This window comes from Varanus komodoensis, unplaced genomic scaffold (assembly GCF_004798865.1).
Source record: "Varanus komodoensis strain SLA01 unplaced genomic scaffold, ASM479886v1 scaffold6_2, whole genome shotgun sequence".
NCBI lineage: Eukaryota > Metazoa > Chordata > Lepidosauria > Squamata > Varanidae > Varanus > Varanus komodoensis.
The window spans coordinates 4226373-4247182 of NW_025336346.1; the positions used below are offsets into that span (position 1 = coordinate 4226373).

At 44.0% G+C, this 20810-nt stretch overlaps 1 protein-coding gene across 1 annotated transcript in view; it reads left to right on the forward strand.

Moving 5' to 3' along the window:
• MAPKAPK3 (MAPK activated protein kinase 3) overlaps positions 1-20810 on the forward strand; it is an 83693-nt gene that overhangs the window by 50663 nt on the left and 12220 nt on the right. Inside the window, exons 3-5 of the mRNA XM_044451561.1 lie at positions 11806-11945; positions 19892-19956; positions 20645-20724. Of these exons, the coding sequence (XP_044307496.1) occupies positions 11806-11945; positions 19892-19956; positions 20645-20724 (285 nt within the window). The remainder of the gene's footprint in view (positions 1-11805; positions 11946-19891; positions 19957-20644; positions 20725-20810) is intronic.

Consider the following 20810-nt stretch of genomic DNA (forward strand, 5'->3'; position numbering starts at 1 on the left):
TCCTGTCCCTCCTACTGATATCAACCATACATGCAGTTTTCTGGCCGGCAGCAATTTTAGCCTCGTCAGCAGTGCTGAAAACAACCAGTGCAGCACTATTAGCAGAGCCGTCGGCCCCCGGATTCTGATAAGCACCAGTGCTGATGGGCTGAGCAAACTTTTTCTCCTCTCCTGAACCCACCCTCCCCTCTTCCTTTTGGGGATCGACTGCAAAGTTGACTCCCCATTTGGGAGTCCATCACATCTGATCAGTGGGTTCTATCCATCGTGGAGGACGGATATAGAATTGAGTTTGATACTGTACCCCCATTGGGACCAATCTGATATATGTCTCCATCATCGGTTCTCAAAGACGAAGTTCAGCAACTTCTTTGTAAGGGAGCAGTTCGACAACTCTGACACTCTGAGGGATTACACTGTTTCTACTCGAGATATTTTACTGTCCCGAAACGGGATGGTGGTCTTTGCCCGATATTGGACTTATATGGCGTCAACAGGTTTATCAAAACTAAGAAGTTCCAGATGACCACCCTTCAAAACATCCTTCCATTGCTCAGGAGAGAGGATTGGTTCGCTTCCTTGGATTTAAGGGATGCTTATTTCCATGTTAGCATCCACCTGTCTTACAGGCAACTTTTTCGGTTTATGGTCAGTTCCAACCTGTTTGAATAAAACATTTTACTGTTCAGACTGGCTGCTGCTCCGTCGGTCTTCACCAAATGCATGGCCCTGGTGTGTGCACACCTCCTGCTTCAGGGAATCCAAGTATACCCTTACCTTGATGACTGGTTGATCGTCTCCTCATCTAGAGAAGGCCTTCGATCATCGATCTGGACTACATGCACCCTCTTAGATGATTTGGGACTATGTATTAATTATGAAAAATTGTGCCTTGTTCCTTCACAGATCAGTTTCATTGGATTCCATCTCGATTTCACAACTGTGAGAGCCTTCCTTCAAGGATGATAAGAGAATCTTCATTCATCCATTCGTCGAATCCACATGGACAGAACTGTTCCAGCACTGTCTATACAGAAGCCCCATGGTTTCCACAGTCTCTGTGGCTCCATATGCCAGACTACGGATGAGGCCCCTCCAACTCTTGTTCAACAGCCTCTTCCACCCACAACAAGACTCACCACACTGACCTCTTCATCTCCCATCCTCTGTTCCTCAGACTCTGTCATGGTGGACTGTACAAAGCAATCTGTCTGTCAGAATTCCATTCCGTCCACCTCATCCAGAATTGCCTCTATTCACCGATGCCTCTCTCATGGGTTGGGGAGCACTTGGTGCCGGTCTTCGCACTCAGGGCACTTGGGATGACCACGAGGCTGCCAGACACATCAACAATCTAGAACTCCTGGCAGTCTTCAAGGCCTTTCGGTCATTCGAGAATACCCTTCATTCAAGTGACTTCCGACAACATTGTGACTGTGTCACGAGATTCACCACACCGGCCTCTTTGTCTCCCGGTCTCCGTTCTCCAGACCATCATGGTGGACTGTACAAAGCAATCTGTCTGTCAGAATTCCATTCCGTCCACCTCATCCAGAATTGCCTCTATTCACCGATGCCTCCCTCATGGATTGGGAAGCTCTGTGTGCCGGTCTTCACACTCAGAGCACTTGGAACAACCATGAGGCTGCCAGACACATCAACTACCTGGAACTCCTGGCAGTCTTCAAAGCCCTTCGGACATTCAAGAATACTCTTCAGGGCCAAATCATTCAGGTGGCCTCCGACAACATTGTGACTATGTTTTATATTAACAAACAGGGCGGAATGAATCTGCCTCCCTGGCTCATCTAGTGCTGAGACTGTGGGACTGGTGCATTCCGAGGGAAATCACCCTCCTCGCCATTCATCTAGCTGGTACCAACAACGAGGAGGCAGATGCCCTCAGCAGACAGATGCGACGAACCACGAATGGGAGTTGGATCGTCAGGTCTGTCATCACCTTTTTCAGACTTGGGGCCCTCCAGGCATAGACCTATTTGCCACTCTCACACAAATACGGTCTGCAAAGCCTGTTGCTCCCGAGCGGGTGTCGGTCCCAGTTCAAGAAGGGACACTCTGATGATTCCATGGATGAACACATTCTTTTATGCGTTCCCTTCAATACCGCTCATTATGAGAACTCTCGCCAACATCCCCCTCGACAAGGCTCGGGGAATTCATTCCTTGGTGGACTTGCCAACCCTGGTTTCCTACCATTCTCTGTCTGTCAGACAATACCTTTCAGCATCTGCCTCTCATACCTCATGTCATAACTCAACAGAATGTGGCAGTACGGCATCCAGACCTTCATTTGCTCAATCTGACAGCCTGGCTCATTTGATAGGTCACACTACTCCCTCGGTACCGACGGCACTATCGGATTGGACACCGACCTGGTGGTGTCCGGACACAGCCGTTCATCCTTCCTCAATAACGACGAATACTCCATCGGATTCAAGCACTCTACATCCTGATATTCAATTCATTCTCTAGTCTGTGTTAAGACCTATGACTCGTTGCTTGTATGCGGCTAAATGGAAACATTTTACATCTTTTGCTGAAACCAACCACTTTATTGCTCATTCAGCTTCTAATGAGAATGTTCTTCAATTTCTGTTATTCTTATACCAGATGAGACTTAAACCTTCATCCATTAAGGTTTACATTGCCGCGATTTCTCACTACCGTGGTCAGGTGGCCAGCTCGTTGGTATTCTCTAACGTTCTTATTTGTCAATTCCTTAGAGGCTTACAGAATCTCCAGCCACCGGTTAGATCAAGTGTTCTGACGTGGAGCTTCCCTGTTGTCCTTCAAGTGCTCACCAAACCTCCTTTTGAGCCGTTGGCAACTACCAACCTATGTCTCTTGTCATGGAAGACTGCCTTCCTTGTTGCTATCACATCAGCTAGAAGGGCCAGTGATCTTTGCACACTTCGTATAGACCGTCATCTCAATTTTCATAAGGAGAAGGTCGTTCTGCGTACTGACCCTGCATTCCTTCCGAAGGTTGTGTCACTCTTCCTTGTCAATCAGGACATTGTCTTACCAGCCATTTTTCCTACTCCGTCTATGCCCAAGGATCACTCGCTACACTCCCTTGATGTTCGTTGATGCCTCGCCTTCTACAGGTCTCATACAGAATCTTTCTGCAATACCAGACGTCTTTTCATTAAGTATTCTGAACATGACAGAGGGTCCCCCATCAGATCCCAAAGACTCTCGAAGTGGATTGTTCAGACCATTGAACTGGCCTATCAACTCTCTAAACTAGACTTACCTGTCATGCCCAGAGGCCATTCCACAAGGGCTGTTGCAGCCTCCTCCACTTCTTTTGCTGGCATCCTGCTTCATGATATTTGCAAAGCTTGGACTACCCCTTGTACATTTGCCGGACATCACCGCCTTGATGTACATGCCAGACAGGATTGCTCCTTTGGTTGCGCAGTCCTTTCTTATGTTCTTCAGTGACAACACCGTCCCATCTCTGGGTCTGGTAAGCTTGCTAATCACCCATCTGTGTGATGCACAGAGGCCACAATGTAGAAAGGCAGGTTGCTCACCTGTAACTGTTGTTCTTTGAGTGGCCATCTGTGCATTCACACAACTCACCCGCTGCCCCCATTTGGTGTTGGTGACTGGGTTTCTACAGTACCATGTTTCGTTTGGTTACAGATTGGTAGGGTGTATCTTCATGTACAACTATACTTACCTTTAGTGTCTTAAACACTTGATGTGTAATATTTTTCGCTTTCGCTTGGGGGCGAACAGTTGGTCTTCAGTAGACAGGGAAAATGGCGGGCACTCCACCCTCTTATACCATGGCAGGGAAGGGTATGGAGTTCCCGCCAAAACCGTTAAGCTTTCAAATCTTCCCAGCTATCGGCACTTCGCAGGCACAGCACCAATACGTGTGAATGCACAGATGGTCACTTGAAGAACGACAGTTACAGGTGAGCAACCTGCCTTTCTGGGCAATTCAAGATACAATTTAAAAGAAAAGACGCAAAGATAAATTCAACAGGGCCTCTGTCAGAATCTTCAAAGGACATGTGATAAGGCAACTCAGGACATGGTAAATCCAAGTTAAAAAGAATAAGGGCACTGGGCAGTGAGATGTTCCTTTTCAGGGCCTCCGTTTCCCATAACCTTGGGTAGACTAACTACTGCTTGCAAAATAACTTCAGGCAGGGGGAAGTTCCCAAGCAGTGGAGATATTCCCTCTTGGGACCTCTCCTAAACTAAATTTTACATGAGCCAAAAACCTACACAGGAATGTTTCAGTCCAATCAAGAAAGTCCCCCAGATGTTAGAGACTTTGGGTAGGTTTGTACAACAGACAAAACCATGGTGAAATCTTACTGTTACGGGTCTCTTTTGTTGTCAATTCCAGTTGTGTTGTGTCCAATTCTCTGCTTGGAAACAGGGAGACAGCATGAAATACATGAAGGGAGAAGGGGGGAATAATGGCAAAACTTATTTTCGTTCAACAAAAATCTGTGGAGCTGTTGGGAAGTGCTGCACACACACTTGAGAGGGGGATGGGGGAGGACTGCAATGAACTAATGAGAAGGAGGCTGCTGTGATCCATAGGCAAGAATAAGGACAGCAGGAATTTCAGTTGCAAGGCTGCTGGGGTAAAGCCAGGAGGATGGAATAGGGATTGTAGAAACCACATTGCCTGGGTAACTACATATCATAAGACTGGTACGTTCAGGCAATAGTTGCATGCCATGGAAACAGCACAGTGTTGTTTGCTGTGTTGTGTGAACCCAGCCATTATTTACAGCATTATATTCCAAGTAAGGAGCTTAACAATACCACATTAAAACAAGGATCCAGATAGGATGGAGAATCTTGTGACGAATGCTTTGAACAGCTCAGATGGTAAAGTGTGAGGAAGATGCTGGAGTAAAAATGAGAATGTTCCCAGCAGAAGCTCTGTGGCTTTACAACAAACTTAAATTCTAAGGGAATGGTTGTTAAGACTTCTAAGTAGTTCAGACCAAAAATAATAGGCTGATCCCTAGTACCAAATAAAATACATTGCAGAAACATCATTTTATTTCATTTGTACCCCATTTCTACCGTGCTGTTTTGAAGCTGCTTTACAATCCCATATATATTACCAAAATTGCATACTGTAATAATTCAGTCAAGTGGAAATAAGTCATATGATAAAGTTACCCAAAAGAGCCAGCATAAAATTCAATAATTCATTTCATGTAAAATTGCAAGATGGTAATCCTCATTATTCAAAACCAATAACTTCAGCCTATCATCAATGTCACAGGAAACATAAGGATAGCAAAGTCTGGACAAAGCTGTTGGCATGAGGTAGGCAGAATATTTTAAGTAGGACAGTCAGGTAGATGACATGATTGAGAGACAAGGGCTGGAAAAATTGGGCAATATGATTAGATATGCAGGAAAGTACTGGGCTGAAGTAGAGATCAGAAAAGGTTGCGTGTCACAGGGCAACTCTGGATGTACAGTACATTCATTCTAGATAACAAAGAGGATTTTCTTGCCTACTACCATGGAGTAATTGTGTTGTGCCCTCCTCTGGTAGTTTCCTTGTTTTACAACTAGTGTGCCTTTTGGGCCTGCAGAGTGCATTGATCCCCATGGGACCCCTCTGTTTCCAGTTTGGGTGTCCTTTGTGACTCCTTGTTCTTTTCTCCGCTACCTCAATATAACATGGAAACAGTAGCAGGTAATACTGATGCCTCTTTGTGAAGAGAACATGGTCTTTGGCACTGTTACGAGTCTGATTTAAGAACTATTTCCTTTAGAGGTTTTATTTATTTATCAACTTTTTATCCCCTGGCATAGTGTATGATTGGGGCATGGGTGGCAGGAGAGAAGTCAGAAGCACCAGGACCAGGGCAAAAGAACTTCAGGCAAATCAGAGTCCAAAGTCTAAAAGCAAGGTTTATTGGCAAGCCGAAATCATAGTCACAGAGCAGGCCAGGGTCAGGAGGTAGAAGTCTGTATCAGGGCAGAACAAGGACATGATCATGAACAAGTCAAGGGTCAAGAATAGGAAGACAAACAGGTATCTTGAGGCAGGATAACTGGGCAGGATACATGGCAAAATGCAGGAGCTGAACCACAGCTAGCAGGCAAACCTGTGTTGCTGAGATAACACGGCAAGACCAGATACAAGAGAAACCAAATCTTGTAATGTGCAAGAGCTGAAACACACCACAGCCATCAAGAAGTCCCATGTTGCTGAGGTGAGACATTGAGGCAGGCTGAAGACACTACAGCAAACTAGACCTATGTTACCGAGGCAAATTCTTGAAGGACTTAAGCTTTCATTTTTACTTAAATTATAGTAACAACTATGTTATTACTCTTCCAGATGTTTTAGATTAAAATTTCTATAAGCCCCAGCCAGCATGGTTAATGTTTAGGAATTATGGGAGCATCTGCAGGGTTCCAGGTTGCATATGAAGTATGTCTTTAGATCCCCTCTTGGGACTATTTGTCTTGGGGTACATCATGTGCCAAAACAAAACTAAGATACTTTTTGAAGCTTTGCACCTAAAATTGAACATGACACTGCAAAAACTTGCCATTGCTAGGTAAAGAAAGAAGGTTATGTAAATCTTGCACAGAATTCTCTTCATGGAGAACTGCACAAACTACAGGATACTTGAGGGCCCTTATGGTGTATTAGCGGCACCCTATGACTCCCACATCACTGGAAAAAAAACATGATTTTTATTAACACCTTTCTGTTTCCAGGGGGATAACAGGAACCAGAACTTAAAGCCTGCATCTGTGAGGGTCCTTTAGGAATCGGTTGTCAAGCCCATGTCTAACAGAAGATGTCTGAGCAGCAGGTGTCAGAGATCTTCTATGATCCTAAAATCATAGGATCCTGAGTGATACTAGTTCTGCAATAATGGATTCTTCAGAAATGGAAAAGGAAGGGACAGTTGACCTGTGGTTCCTATCTAGGAACTGAGGTATCCATACTTGAAATGGTGCTGGCCATGACGTTACATCGCCAGCCTTCAAAACAGCAATATTCCATGGCAACCTTGGTGAGATTAAAACCAGGGTGATTTAGACCTCATTATACATGTGTCTCCATACAATTTTAATTAGAACTTTAAGTGTTAGGCCCAAATGCTAAAAGTCAGAGTGAAAATTCACACCATTATAGAACAGGCTGTTATGTAGAAATATACCTGGATAGACTGATGTCCTTAATGTAGAATTCTAGCTTTGGTAAGGCTCTTTTTAAAAAACTAAATGGTATGGTGTGTGCACACAAAATCTCCCATATATTAGAAAAACAGTCTACTTGAAGTAGTTGCTGAAAATAGGTATTTGCCGTTTAGGAACTCTGTTGGTTGAAGGAAAGCAGAAGTGTTAAAGCATATGTCCATCCCTGCAATAACAAAGTGGCTATCATAATTTGAATAAAAATGGAAGCTTAAAACAAGGTTCTTTATAAATCTAGAGTAAATAAAACTTCCTTGAACATTTCTAAGATGTGCCAGAATGTCCTTGTATTGCTGAATGTTGCTGCAATCTTGCTGCAGAAAAAAGTGTCTGCTCTTTTGAAAGACAAAAAGACTTTGGATTGCTTCACACTTACTAAAATTAACCACACTTTTTTACTTGTGCCAAAGAAGGTACTCACACACTTTGCTGTCCTATGTCAGAAGCAATGCTTTCTTTTACCAGGCTAACAGAATTATTCTGTGGTCCCCTAAGGTTAGGTCCAGGAGACTACAGTATTCTTCAGATTATGAGCACTGAGCATGGATCGCCACCTCAGAGATGACATGGAAAGAACTATGCTGGTCACTTCTATGAGGTCACAAAACAAACTCGGAGAAGCGGGCATTAGTGGGCATTTGGAGGGCTGCCAGGTGTGGGGGGAGACCAGCTTTGTCAAGATACAGTGCCTCAGCCCTCTTTTCTCTCCCTTTGAAGTGCCATAGTTAGATGACTGAAATGAACTGTATAGTTGTTTTATAGGGCCAGAGGAGTGTGAAGTTACCTTTGCTTTTGTAGTGCTCTAAATCTGCATAGGCTAACTGTAGTCCTTTGAATTTAGAAGGTTAAAGGCACTCCTATAAGATTGTGTGCTAAGTTTTCAAATACAGTGGTACCTCAGCACACGGATGCCTTAGTTTACGACCAAATTGGGTCGCGAACAAAAATATCATTAAAAAATTGACTCAGGTTGTGAACTCCACATTGGGTGGTGACCGCAATTGCGGCCATCTCCCCCCCCCCCCCCCGAATGGGGAGATGGCTGAGATCACGCCCGTCTTTCCTGCATGAGTGCAACTGCAATCTCAGCCATCTCTCCTGCCAGCAGGATTGTGCCCGTCTCTCCCCCCGACCACGCCCGTGTTCGCACCCATCTCTCCCCCACCCCAGCGCACCGCTATGACGGTGCGTGCAGAGATGACAGACATGATCACGGCCGTGCTAGAGGGAGGAGATTGCCGCGCTCCTGCTCAGGATGGGTGGGGGGGGAGATGGCCGCGATCTCTGTTGTTCTTTGACACTTTGCTTCACATTTTTCTGATTTAAAAAAAATAGTTACAGAATGGATTAACCTTATTTACATTGAAACTTATGGGGAAATTTAACTTGGCTCACAACCAATTTGGGTCATGATCAGAGTCCTGGAATGGATTAAGTTTGTGAGCCAAGGTACCACTGTATCTGGGAGCAAATCCTACTGAACTCAGTGGGACTTATTTTGAATAAATATAATAGAATTGTGGGATGCATTTCAGTGTCAAAGAAAGTACTGTGTGAAACAGTTCTTGCTTCCTTTCTCTCTGTGTATATTTGTCATACTCCAGCAATTGTGTTCTTTCATCTCATAGGCATGCAGAGCACCTAACATCAGATAGCCCTACCCTGCTCCATTGTCCCATGAACAGATATTTTTCCTACACCGATAATCTCCACATATAGAGAGAACTGCACATGGTCATACATTCATTCATTCATTACATTCTGTACTGCACAATATCCAGAGCTTTCTGGGAGATGTATGATAGCATTATATATAACCATTAATGTGCAAAAATAAAAAAATAAAATTAAACCTTACGCAATGGTTTAAAAAATATACCAGCAACAATCTCAGGAAGCATTAAGAAGTCCTATGCTCTCTTAATGTCTGGGAATAGGGGGAAGATTTAACATGGTGGTGAAAAGATAATGTTGACAGCTGATGGGCCTCACTGGTGAAAATATTCGGCACAGCACCTCACTTGGAGGAGACACCTGAAGGGAGGGTCTCAGATGAAGATCATAGTGTATGGTGGGTTCACATTAGAAAGGGTGCTCCTCCAGTACAGTCCTGAACCTTGTAAGGCTTAATAAATCAAAACCAGCATGTTGAATTGGGCTCAGAAACATACAGGCAGTTTGTACAAGCTGATTATATACAATAGTATATGTTCAGATCTTGTGGCCTCTGTTATAGTTCTGGCCACTGCATTTTGTACAAGCAGAAACTTCTTCAAAGGCAGCCCCACACAGAATGCATTGCAGTGTTCTAACTTGGAGGTTAACAGAGCATAGATTACTCCAGCCATGTTATCCCTGTCCACAGAATAGGTTATCTGGGCCACCAGTTGAAGCTAGTAGAAGGTAGTTGTGCTACCGAGGCCAGCTGAGCTTCAATTGACAATACAGGCTCCAGAGAAACCGTTATGCTATGAACCTGTTCCTTCTGGAGGAATACAACCCCATCTAAAACAGGCTGAACATCTTCCATTCAGCAGAAGAACTTCTTCACAATACTGTTATCTCAGTCTTGTCTTGACTGAGCTTCAGTCTATTATTTCTCATTGCTCTAGCATGGTTACGGTGTGCAATGTTATACAAGTTTTTATTGGACTTTCTGTGGCCTCCTAAGCCATGTCTTCATAGTTTAATAAATGATTACTTCTTTTAATATAGCTATTAGTGAATCACTTGGTTACACATTCAGTTCATTACACAAAGTGTACAAATAATTACATCAACATGAATACATTACATAAAGTGATACTTTTTACAGCAAATTAAATAAATGAGTTACAGTAGACAATTGTGTTATATTTATTCCAAAATTATTTATTTATTCATTTATTTATTTAGGAGACTTCTATGCTGCCCCATTCGCCAAAGCCTTGGGGCGGCTCACAACCATAAATAAACTTCAATAGAATAATATAAATTAACAATATAAATTAGGTCACCCTGGCCAAAGAATAAAATGAATTAATAATATTAACAATTAAAATAACATTTGAATAAAAAGGTCTTCACGTGGTGCCAAAAAACAAATAACAAAATATATTTATAAAATAAACATATGTGATGGATTGAATAGGTGAATAGGTGACTGTACAATATACATGCCTGCCCTTTCTGGCTGTAGGTTTCTGTAGCAAAATAAGCTGTTGTGAAGCCTCCCTTGGATTCTAGCTAGACAATTTTATTTAACCCTAGGGCTTTGCATGGGTTGGATCCAGGCTTGCTCTTTCTTAGATTGGAGCCACTGAAGTCATGACTAGTTTAAATACCATTGATTTCAAGTATGAGTAAATCTGCATTCAAATCCATGACTCCACATAAGAATAAACATGGAGTGGATTACAGGACATAGGAGTTGATTTCATGAGAATCTTAACTTGCTTTTTTCCCTTTTAATGCAGCTTAAACACAGCCGCATTAAGCTGTGTTTTATAAGCTTTATAAACACAGCTATAAAGATGTGTTTGAAAGTATGTGGGATGATGCCCAGAGTAATCTCAGGACTAAGAAGACTGGCTATATAAGACAACATGTTTCCAGGGGGGAATATTTCCATTTCCTTCTTATTATCCTTCCCATGCTTAACATTTCTACAAGTTGTAGAATTCAGCTTTATTTGGCAAAGAATTTGGGTTTCTGAGAGGTGGGTATTTTCCTCCCTGTTAGGAGAGAGTATATTTAATCGAACAGTAATTGTTGAAAAAATATAGACATACTTCTCAGAGTATTGTCCAATAATAATTTGGGGGACTGGTCTCTCAGTAGAGACTTCTTGTGATGGAGGAAGGCTTGATGTATTTAGATGGTCACTGTTAGTAGACACTTCATAATAAAGTTGTGGAGCATAGTGAGGCTGAAGCATAGAATTGTAGGCAGTGACCCTGGAATGCATGAGGTTGATTTAGCATTCAGGAAGCATATTCATACAGTCACTGTGTATTTAACAATCCTTGGTTGCTTTAAGGCCCTGGAGTATTACTTGCAGTTGCTAGTTTTTGTGCTGGCTAGAATGCAGAGAAAGAGAAACAAACTTTCATTGTGTTGTGTGGAAAGCAGAAATGTCTGACTCCATTCAAATTAGGTGTTGCTTTTGTCAGGAAGAAGACCTACAGTTGTTCTCCCAATCCCCATGCTTTGTGGTTAATGCTTTTAAGTCTTTTGCAGAAGGTTTGCTGGCTTCTCCACATTGGGCAAAGTGTGGTACTTTGGAGAGAGATCTGCAGAATGCTCCTTTTCAATATGAACCCTAAAAGGGTCTCTAGGTTTAAGCAATTTTGAAAAGCTGTAGGCAAGAGCTAGCATCTTAGGGCTATTCTACTCCAGTATGGAAGATACTGTTTGCTGAAAATTCTTCCTCCCAAGTACAGCAACTTCTGAGCTAGATGTCCACAGCTGTTCTGGAAAAATTAAGAAAATTTGCTCTGTGCTTCTGTATTTGTTACATTTCTTGACCTTGAGAATTCTAAGGATTGTAGCTGAAAGGCAGGTTTGATTGTACTCCTCTTTGCTTTGCAGCTCTTATATGACAGTCCAAAAGCACGACAAGAGGTGGATCATCATTGGAGGGCTTCAGGCTGTCCCCATATTGTTCACATCCTGGATGTTTATGAAAATATACATCATGGGAAGAGATGCCTCCTCATCATCATGGAGTGGTAAGATAACTCTCACCTGATCCATGTTTTGGTATCTTAAGAGAAAGTTGTGGGATCTTCATTGGGCAGTATAACAGCGCACTACGGCCTGGAAAACTCCATATGATGGCCATAATCCCCCCCAAAAGGGAGTGCATTGATCTGTAGACCTTTTTGGAATCATGAAAAGTCTTCTATTTCAGAGCTTTGAAAACAGATATTCTTTGTCGTGACCTCTGTTTATCACACATATGGGTGCTGCGCCTGCACAATGCCTATAGCCGGGAAGATTTGAAAGCTTAATGATTTTGATGGGAACTCCACCCCCCCACCACCACTAGTATAAGACGGCGGAGTGCCCGCTATTTCCCCAGTCTTCTTGCAACTGTCGTTCGCAGTGCCTTGAGCCTTTTGTCTTTCAGTCCATAGCTACTGTTGTATCTTGATTCCTTTTTGAACTGTTCTTGTTCTCTTAGCTTTCTTGTTAAGATTTCCAAGTTATTCATCCCTCCCTGTTAGAAGTTTGTTCCAATTCCCCCTTTTTTCCCTTTCCCCCCCAATTTTTTTTAAAATAAAGTTTATTCTCTTCTTACATTTCTTGACTTTGCTATCTTCTCCTTTCATCTCGATGGCTCAGTGTGCGGCTTTCCGCAAGTGTTCCCAGTGTGGGGTCAAGATGTCCTGCACTGATCCGCACGACCTGTACCTTCTCTGCCTTGAAGAAGGTCACAGGATTGATAAGTGCGGCCATTGCCAGGCCTTCACCAAGCAGGCACGAAAAAACTGGGAGAACCACCTGTGCAGGCTTCTCTGGGACCAGGCTTTGGTCACATCTGATCAAATGGCAGCCCAATCCGCTGCTCAGCCTTCCTCTTTGGCTGCCCCTCCGCCTCGCCCTAAGTCTCCTCACAAACAAAAGGAGAAGATGAAGCACAGCAGATCTGACAAGTCCTCGAGCCATAAGAAGCCTAAGAAGGACAGGGCAGACAAGACGGCCCATAAGACCAAGAAGGCCGACCAGCCCTGTCAGCATGATTCAGGATCATCTGCCCCGTCGGTCCCAATGGCCGTGTCACATCAACACCGACCGGCCCAGCTCTTCAACTGGCTATGCAGGTGACCCCACCAGGGCCCCGCAAAGGGTCATCCCTTCAGTCTTGTCCTCACCAGATAGTCTGGAGGCTGCCATACTGGGATCAATTTCTGACATAGAGATCCGGGACTCTCCACAGATGGCTCCTCTGATGGCACGCTCGCCCACCCTGCAGCCTTTGCCTGAGGTTTCCCCGAGGGTCCCACCTCAGCAGGTGCGGTACCAGCAGTGTGCTTCCATCCGTCCTTCCGGAGACTGGGTGCAAGGGCTGTATGGGTCCACCCATCGTGAACCATGGGACAACTATGCACCCTATGGATATTATCCATCGGTACACCAGCATAAACTGTCTCTGGTCCTGAGGGACACTCCATCGACATCTGCAGCAGTTCAGACCAAGCACCCTTCCTCGCTGGCCGACTCCTCCTCCAGTCCTCCGCTCCATTATGATTCAGAGTTGGAGGATCTGGATGGAGTGTCGTCCTCACCAGACGCGGTGATGACTACACAGGGTCCCAGCTCACCCGAGGAGTCGTATTCAACTTTTGGGGAACTAATGGCAAGTTTGGCTGGGTCATTGGAGATCGAGGCCCAGCACTGCTTTGATCCCAGTACCGACAACTTCTATAATATCGTGAAGAGAGAACAGTCCGCTGCCATCATTCTGCCACTCATCACGATGCTCTGCCAGGCAATGATGGAATTGTGAAAGTTCCCCAACCAGCCGCAGCCGACTTCACGGCGATATGAATCTATGTATCCAATAACAGGACATTTCATTTCTCCTGTGTCACCCGAAGCCTAACTCAATCGTTGTGGAGTCGTCCCAGGGTCACGAGTTGAGAGAACACTCCACTCCTTGCAAGAAGGAAGGGCGAAAGATCAACATGATGGCTTGCCATATTTACGCCATCACAGGTCTCGGGCTCCGCATCTCCAATTATGAGGCAACATTGGCTCACTACCAGTATTTCCTTATGCAGAAACTGGAGAATATTACAGCGTCACTCCCGGAGTAGCAGAGGGACCTGGCTCGCATCTTCACCAAGGAGGCGATGCAGGTGGCAATTCAACAGTTGGTTCCGATCTGTTTGAATACAATGTTTCACCATTCAGACTGGCTACTGCTCGAAGGGTCTTCACCAAATGCATGGCCCTGGTGTATGCACACCTCCTGCTTCAGGGAATCCAAGTATACCCTTACCTTGATGACTGGTTGATTGTCTCCTTGTCCAGAGAAGGCCTTCGATCAGCGATTCAGACTACATGCACCCCTTTGGATGACTTGGGACTATGTAATAATTATGACAAATCATGCCTTGTTCCTTCACAGATCATCAGTTTCATCGGAGCCCGTCTTGATTCCATGATTGCGAGAGCCTTCCTCCCTCAAGAATGGCAGAAGAAGCTTTGTTCATTCATTCATCGAATCCACATGGACAGAACTGTTCCAGCACTGTCTATACAGAAGCCCCATGGTTTCCACAGTCTCTGTGGCTCCATATGCCAGACTACGGATGAGGCCCCTCCAACTCTTGTTCAACAGCCTCTTCCACCCACAACAAGACTCACCACACTGACCTCTTCCATCTCCCATCCTCTGTTCCTCAGACTCTGTCATGGTGGACTGTACAAAGCAATCTGTCTCTCGGAATTCCATTCCGTCCACCTCATCCAGCATTGCCTCTATTCACCGATGCCTCTCTCATGGTTGGGGAGCACTTGGTGCCGGTCTTCGCACTCAGGGCACTTGGGACGACCACGAGGCTGCCAGACACATCAACAATCTAGAACTCCTGGCAGTCTTCAAGGCCTTTCGGTCATTCGAGAATACCCTTCATTCAAGTGACCTCCGACAACATTGTGACTGTGTTCTATAACAACAGACAGGGCGGAACAAAGTCTGCCTCCCTCGCTCATCTACCATTGAGACTGTGGGACTCGTGCATTCGGAGGGAAATTCCCCTTTTGCCGTTCACCTAGCTGGCACCAACAATGAGGAGGAAGATGCTCTCAGAAGACAGATGTCGACGACCAACAAATGGGAGTTGGATTTTCAAGTCTGTCATCACCTTTTTTAGACATGAGGCCCTCCAGACATAGACCTATTTGCCACTTATGCAAATGTGGTCTGCAAAGCCTACTGCTCCCAAGTGGGGATTGGTCCTGGCTCGAGAGTGGATGCTCTGATGATTCCATGGACAAACACATTCTTCTACGCGTTTCCTCCAATACCGCTCATTACAAGAACTCTTGCCAAGATCACCCTCAGCGAGGCCCAGGGAATTCTCGTCACTCCCTGGTGGCCTCGCCAACCCTGGTTTCCTACTGTTCTCCGTCTGCTAGACAACACTTTCCAGTGACTGCCTTGCATACCTCATCTCATACATCAGCAGAACGAGGCAGTATGGCAACCGTACCTTCATTCGCTCAATCTGACAGCCTGGCTCATTTGATAGGTCCTGTTACTTCCTCGGTACTGACAGTACTGTCGGATTCAACACTGGCCCGGTGGTGCTCGGATACAGCAGTTCATCCTTCTTCGATACCGACGAATTCTCCATTGGACTCGAGCGCTCTCCATCCTGATATTCAATTCATTCTCCAGTCTGTGCTAAGACCTACGACTTGTTGCTTGTATGAGGCCAAATGGAAGCACTTTACAACTTTTGCTGAAACCAACCACTTTATTGCCCATTCAGCTTCTATTGAAAATGTTCTTCAATTTCTATTATCCTTACACCAGATGGGACTTAAACCTTCGTCCATTAAGGTTTACATTGCCGCGATTTCTCACTACCGTGGCCAGGTGGCCAGCTCATTGGTATTCTCTAACGTCCTTATTTTTCGCTTCCTTAGAGGCTTACAGAAACTCTACCCACTGGTTGGATCATTTGTCCCGACATGGAGTCTCTCCGTTGTCCTTTAAGTGCTCATTAAACCTCCTTTCGAGCCCTTGGCAACTACCAACCTATGTCTCTTGTCATGGAAGACTGCCTTCCTTGTTGCTATCACATCAGCTAGAAGGGCCAGTGAACTCTGTGCACTTCGTATAGACCCTCCTTATCTCAATTTTCATAAAGATAAGGTCGTTCTGCGTACTGATCCTGCATTCCTTCTGAAGGTCGTGTCACCCTTCCATGTCAATCAGGACATTGTCTTACCGGCCTTTTTTCCTACTCCGTCTACGCCCGTGGATCGTTCACTACACTCCCTTGACGGTCGTCAATGCCTCGCCTTCTACAGATCCCGTACGAAATCTTTTCACAATACCAGATGCCTTTTCATCAGGTATTCCGAACATGACAAAGGGTCCCCCTTTGGGTCCCAAAGACTCTCGAAGTAGATTGTTCAGACCATTGAACTGGCCTATCAACTTTCTAAACTCGACTTGCCTGTCATGCCCAGAGGCCATTCCACGAGGGCTGTTGCGGCTTCCTCTGCTTTCTCTGCAGGCATTCCGCTATATATTTGCAAGGCGGGCACTTGGACTACCCCTTGCACATTTGCCAGACACTACCGCCTTGATGTATGTGCCAGACAAGATTGCTCCTTTGGTCGCACAGTCCTCCCTTCTGTTCTGCAAGTGACGACACCATCCTGCTTCCAGGTCTGGTAAGCTTGCTAATCACCCATATGTGTGATGCACAGAGGCCATGACGAAGAAAGGCAGGTTGCTCACCTGTAACTATTCTTCGAGTGGCCATCTGTGCATTCACACAACCTATCCGCCCCACTTGGTGTTGGTGACTGGGTTTTTACGGCATCGTGTTCTGCTTGGTTACGGATCCATGGGGTGTATCTTCATGTACATATATGCTTACACACACTTTAAACACTTGATATGTGATGCTCTTCACTTCCACTTGTGGGAGAACGGTTGGTCTTCAATACACTGGGAAAATGGCGGACACTCTGCCTTCTTATACTATGATGGGGAGGGGTGCGGAGTTCCCGCCAAAACCATTAAGCTTTTAAATCTTCCCAGCTGCAGGCACTGTGCAGGCGCAGCACCCATACGTGTGATGCACAGATGGCCACTTGAAGAATGACAGTTACAGGTGAGCAACCTGCCTTTCTTGGAGAAAGCATGTTGTGCCTATCCCTCTGTGCATATGTTTTCATTCATCATTCTCTTTATTGGTGCATGACTTCTGGTCCACATAAAGCATCCATGATGTTAACTTCACTCCCATGTAATTATTGACCAGACTCCATTTTGAATCTAAAGAGCGCTCCACTTTCTTTCAAAATTTTGCATTGTTCTGAGCTCAGTCATGCCTGTGTAGTAGGATGCAGGTAGGCATTAAAAGAGTCTGCTGAATAAGATGGAGGGAGCTTTTAGTGCTGTTTCTGCAGTGATTGTTTGGATACTTCTGGGAAGCCAGGGCAACTGGGTATGAAGATAGCAATCACTGCTGAGCCTTTCTCTGGATGGTGTTGGCTGAACTGTTCATTTTGTAGAGGATAAAGCTATTGGTAGCTACTAATCAAAATTTCTGATGCTTCCAAGAAACCTGACAGTTGAGGGAGCTGGACTTTACTGTGCAGCCACTCTCTTGGTGGCTACTAGAAATGCTGGTATGATGTCCAGAATTGGTGGCATTATGGCTCTCAGTAGCAGTTGCTGGAAAACATATCCACAATACTAAATTGTGCTTATGTCCAGCTTGTGAGCTTCCCATAGACACAATTAGCCACTGTGAGAGCAGAAGAGTTTATTAATAGGTCTCTGCTCTGATACTGTATAGCTCTTTTTATGTTCTTATATCTGAACTTTTGATTTGATTTATATATTGTCCTTAAATTAATACATTTCCAAGCAGTGTACCAATAGCCTTAGGTCAGTGGAGCAACATACAACTGCCTGAGAAAATCGAATAGTTGGAAGCATGAAACCAGACCATGGAGTGGTTCTGAATTTGTAGTGTGCTTATGCTGCCCAAACAAGATGCATTCATAAGCCACCCTGCATCAGTTCACCGCTTATACTGATCTCCCACCTGTCCTTATAGCAGATGTATGGAGTTGCATGATATATATTGATGGCCAGGATAATTCCAGATCATGCCAGCTTTACATAAGCCCCACTTCCTACACTTAAGTATGCATGCAGAGGTGTCTAAAGCTCCTGTGTGAAGTAGAAAAAGCCACAGACACTGTAAAATATTTTATTTGAGTAGATGCTCTGTGTATTTTGAATGGCTGCTCTTATTCAGGGACAGAACCAATATATTCCCCCTTGTTTCATGGAGAAGCTTGTGCAGGGGGATATCTGACTTTCCCCCTAATAAGTGGCAATACAGGCAAATCAAATTATCCAAGGCTTCCATGTCACATCTCAACTCTACACATGTTTGTTTGGATCACATTCTTCCATTTTTCCCCTTTATAGTTTCTTATGCAGAAACTTCATGATGCCAATTTTACATTTCCTTTCAATAGAGTTGTACTACTTATTAGGGTCTCTTTTTATCTTTTCCAGAATGTTGATAGTATCAGAACTACAGTGATTACTCTTAGCCTTCCTGCAGTACAGTCCATTGTGCCCATTTCCATTTGGGACAACCAATAGCAATGATTCAGCTTTCTCTGAAGAGCCCGCCTGTATATAAAGCCTGAGGTTTTAAAGCTTGTGCTTTTGTTTTTCCCCTGAACTTTAACTTATTTATTAATACGCGTGCACGCACAATATTTAGAGAAGGGCAGCACCTACAGGCATCCAGGAACAAATAAGTCATTTATTTTTTATTGAAACAGTAGTCATGGATGCTGCTAAGTACCTTAGATTCTATTGTTAGTGGTATTTCAGTAGCTTGTCTGAAAGATTGCAGCTGAGTCAAGATGAGTGATTCTTTTCAAAATGTAGCCTAACTGGTGGTTAAACCAGCGGAGAGCTTATGCTAGCCTGGACCAGGAGTTCCAGATCTCAGCCTGGGGTTGCTAGTTGTCACTTTTAACATGATCCACAGATATTGCCAAGCTCTTGCTCATTCGTAATGGTTATGAAGGGCTATGAGGAAGTCTATAAGGTGTATGGGTTCCAAGCTCTTGAGGGCTTTTATAGACTATAAGTACCTTGAATTGTGCCTAGAAGACTGTAAGAAAGCACCTACCTTGAATGTACTTTTGTTAACAACTGAGGTTTACACTGTTGCTGAGCCTGCTTCTGAGGGGTAGGCAATTATTCTTCCAACCTTACTTTCCATGGATCTCAGTTGCTTCTAGAACCACACAGACTCTAACAGTTTGTGAGCAGGAGAATTTGGATACAACCAACAACATGTTTTCCTTCAACTACCTAGCAAGCAAGATATCTTCAGGATTGCTGTTTCTAAAAAATTAAGAATCTATGGAAAATAATTATTGAATTAAACCTTCTTTAGGTAATAAGGCTATGAGAACTTGACAAGCTATTAAAAATAATACTCATGCAACTACTACTGGAATCACAACAGCAGATATGAGAGGAAAAATAGCAGTTCTCACATATTTTGTGGCATTCTCTGCAGTGGCGCCCAACCTATGGAATGCGCTCCCCAGAGAGGTCTGCCTGGCGCCGTCCTTGTTTGTTTTTCGGCGCCAGGCCAAGACCTTTTTATTTAAACGCTATTTTAACTGTTAATAGTTTATTTGTTGGTTTAAATTGACCAGGCTGGATCCACTATTTTATTTTATTTTTTGTATTTTATTTATTTGATGAATTTTTTGTATTTTACATGGGATTTTAATGATTGTAAGCTGCCCCGAGGCTCATGGGATGGGGCGGCATATAAGTTGTTTAAATAAATAAATAAAAATTAACTACGGAACTGGGACGCCCTTTTCTGCTTTCATTTTGATTTATATGTGTGTGCACACACTTTGTCCACAGCATGGAAGGAGGGGAGCTGTTCAGCAGGATCCAAGAGCGAGGAGACCAAGCATTCACAGAAAAAGGTATATCATCATCATCATTGGTAAACAGAGCTTGTGGAAATGTGTGGGCATAAGGAGAAAATGCTTGTTGTTTTTAAGAGGAGAACCCAAATCAGATGGTATCTTCTGAAATGTGCAAAAGGTTGGGTAGAATGCTTTTTTCCCAGGTATGCTCCAACAGCACCTGGCTAGTCTCATCAAAGGGAGACCTGAGCCTGGCTAGGAGCACTCAGCAGGTTGGTCTTTCCCAGACATTTCCAGGAAGAAGGAGACAGGGAAAAACAGAGCTCTTTATGAAGAGTTTATACATCTGTGGCCTGAAACTGTACCAAATACTGCCATCTTTTTTCAAAATATTTTTATACAGTAAAGGTGCTACTATTTTGGGTTCAAATTGATTAATCATACCATAGAAACTAATCTTGTGTCTTGTGTATTGCAAGTATGCAGCCTGCAGAATTTTCTATCATTTTTATAGTTGCCTTCTAGGCAGGGACTAAAGACCAGAAGAATTTAAGAAGAAAGTGTGGGGGTGCAGTCAATGCAAAACCAAAACACAGCTGTTCAGGCTAATTTTAGTTTTTCCCTGTCTTGACACTCGCCCTGTAAACAAACAAGCTTGTTGCTACTCAGAAGCATTGCTTAGTTGCATATGTCTGAGGTATGATGGGAATGTTAATGTGACCTTTCCCTAAAATTATATTTCTAGAGGCTTCTGAAATAATGAGAGACATTGGAACAGCTATCCAGCACCTACATGGGATGAACATAGCGCACAGAGATGTCAAGGTGAGGCTTGAAAATGCCTTGATAAGAGACAAGGAAATCTAAGCCATAAAACAAGTAGACAATGGTGATTAATGCAGACCCAGTTA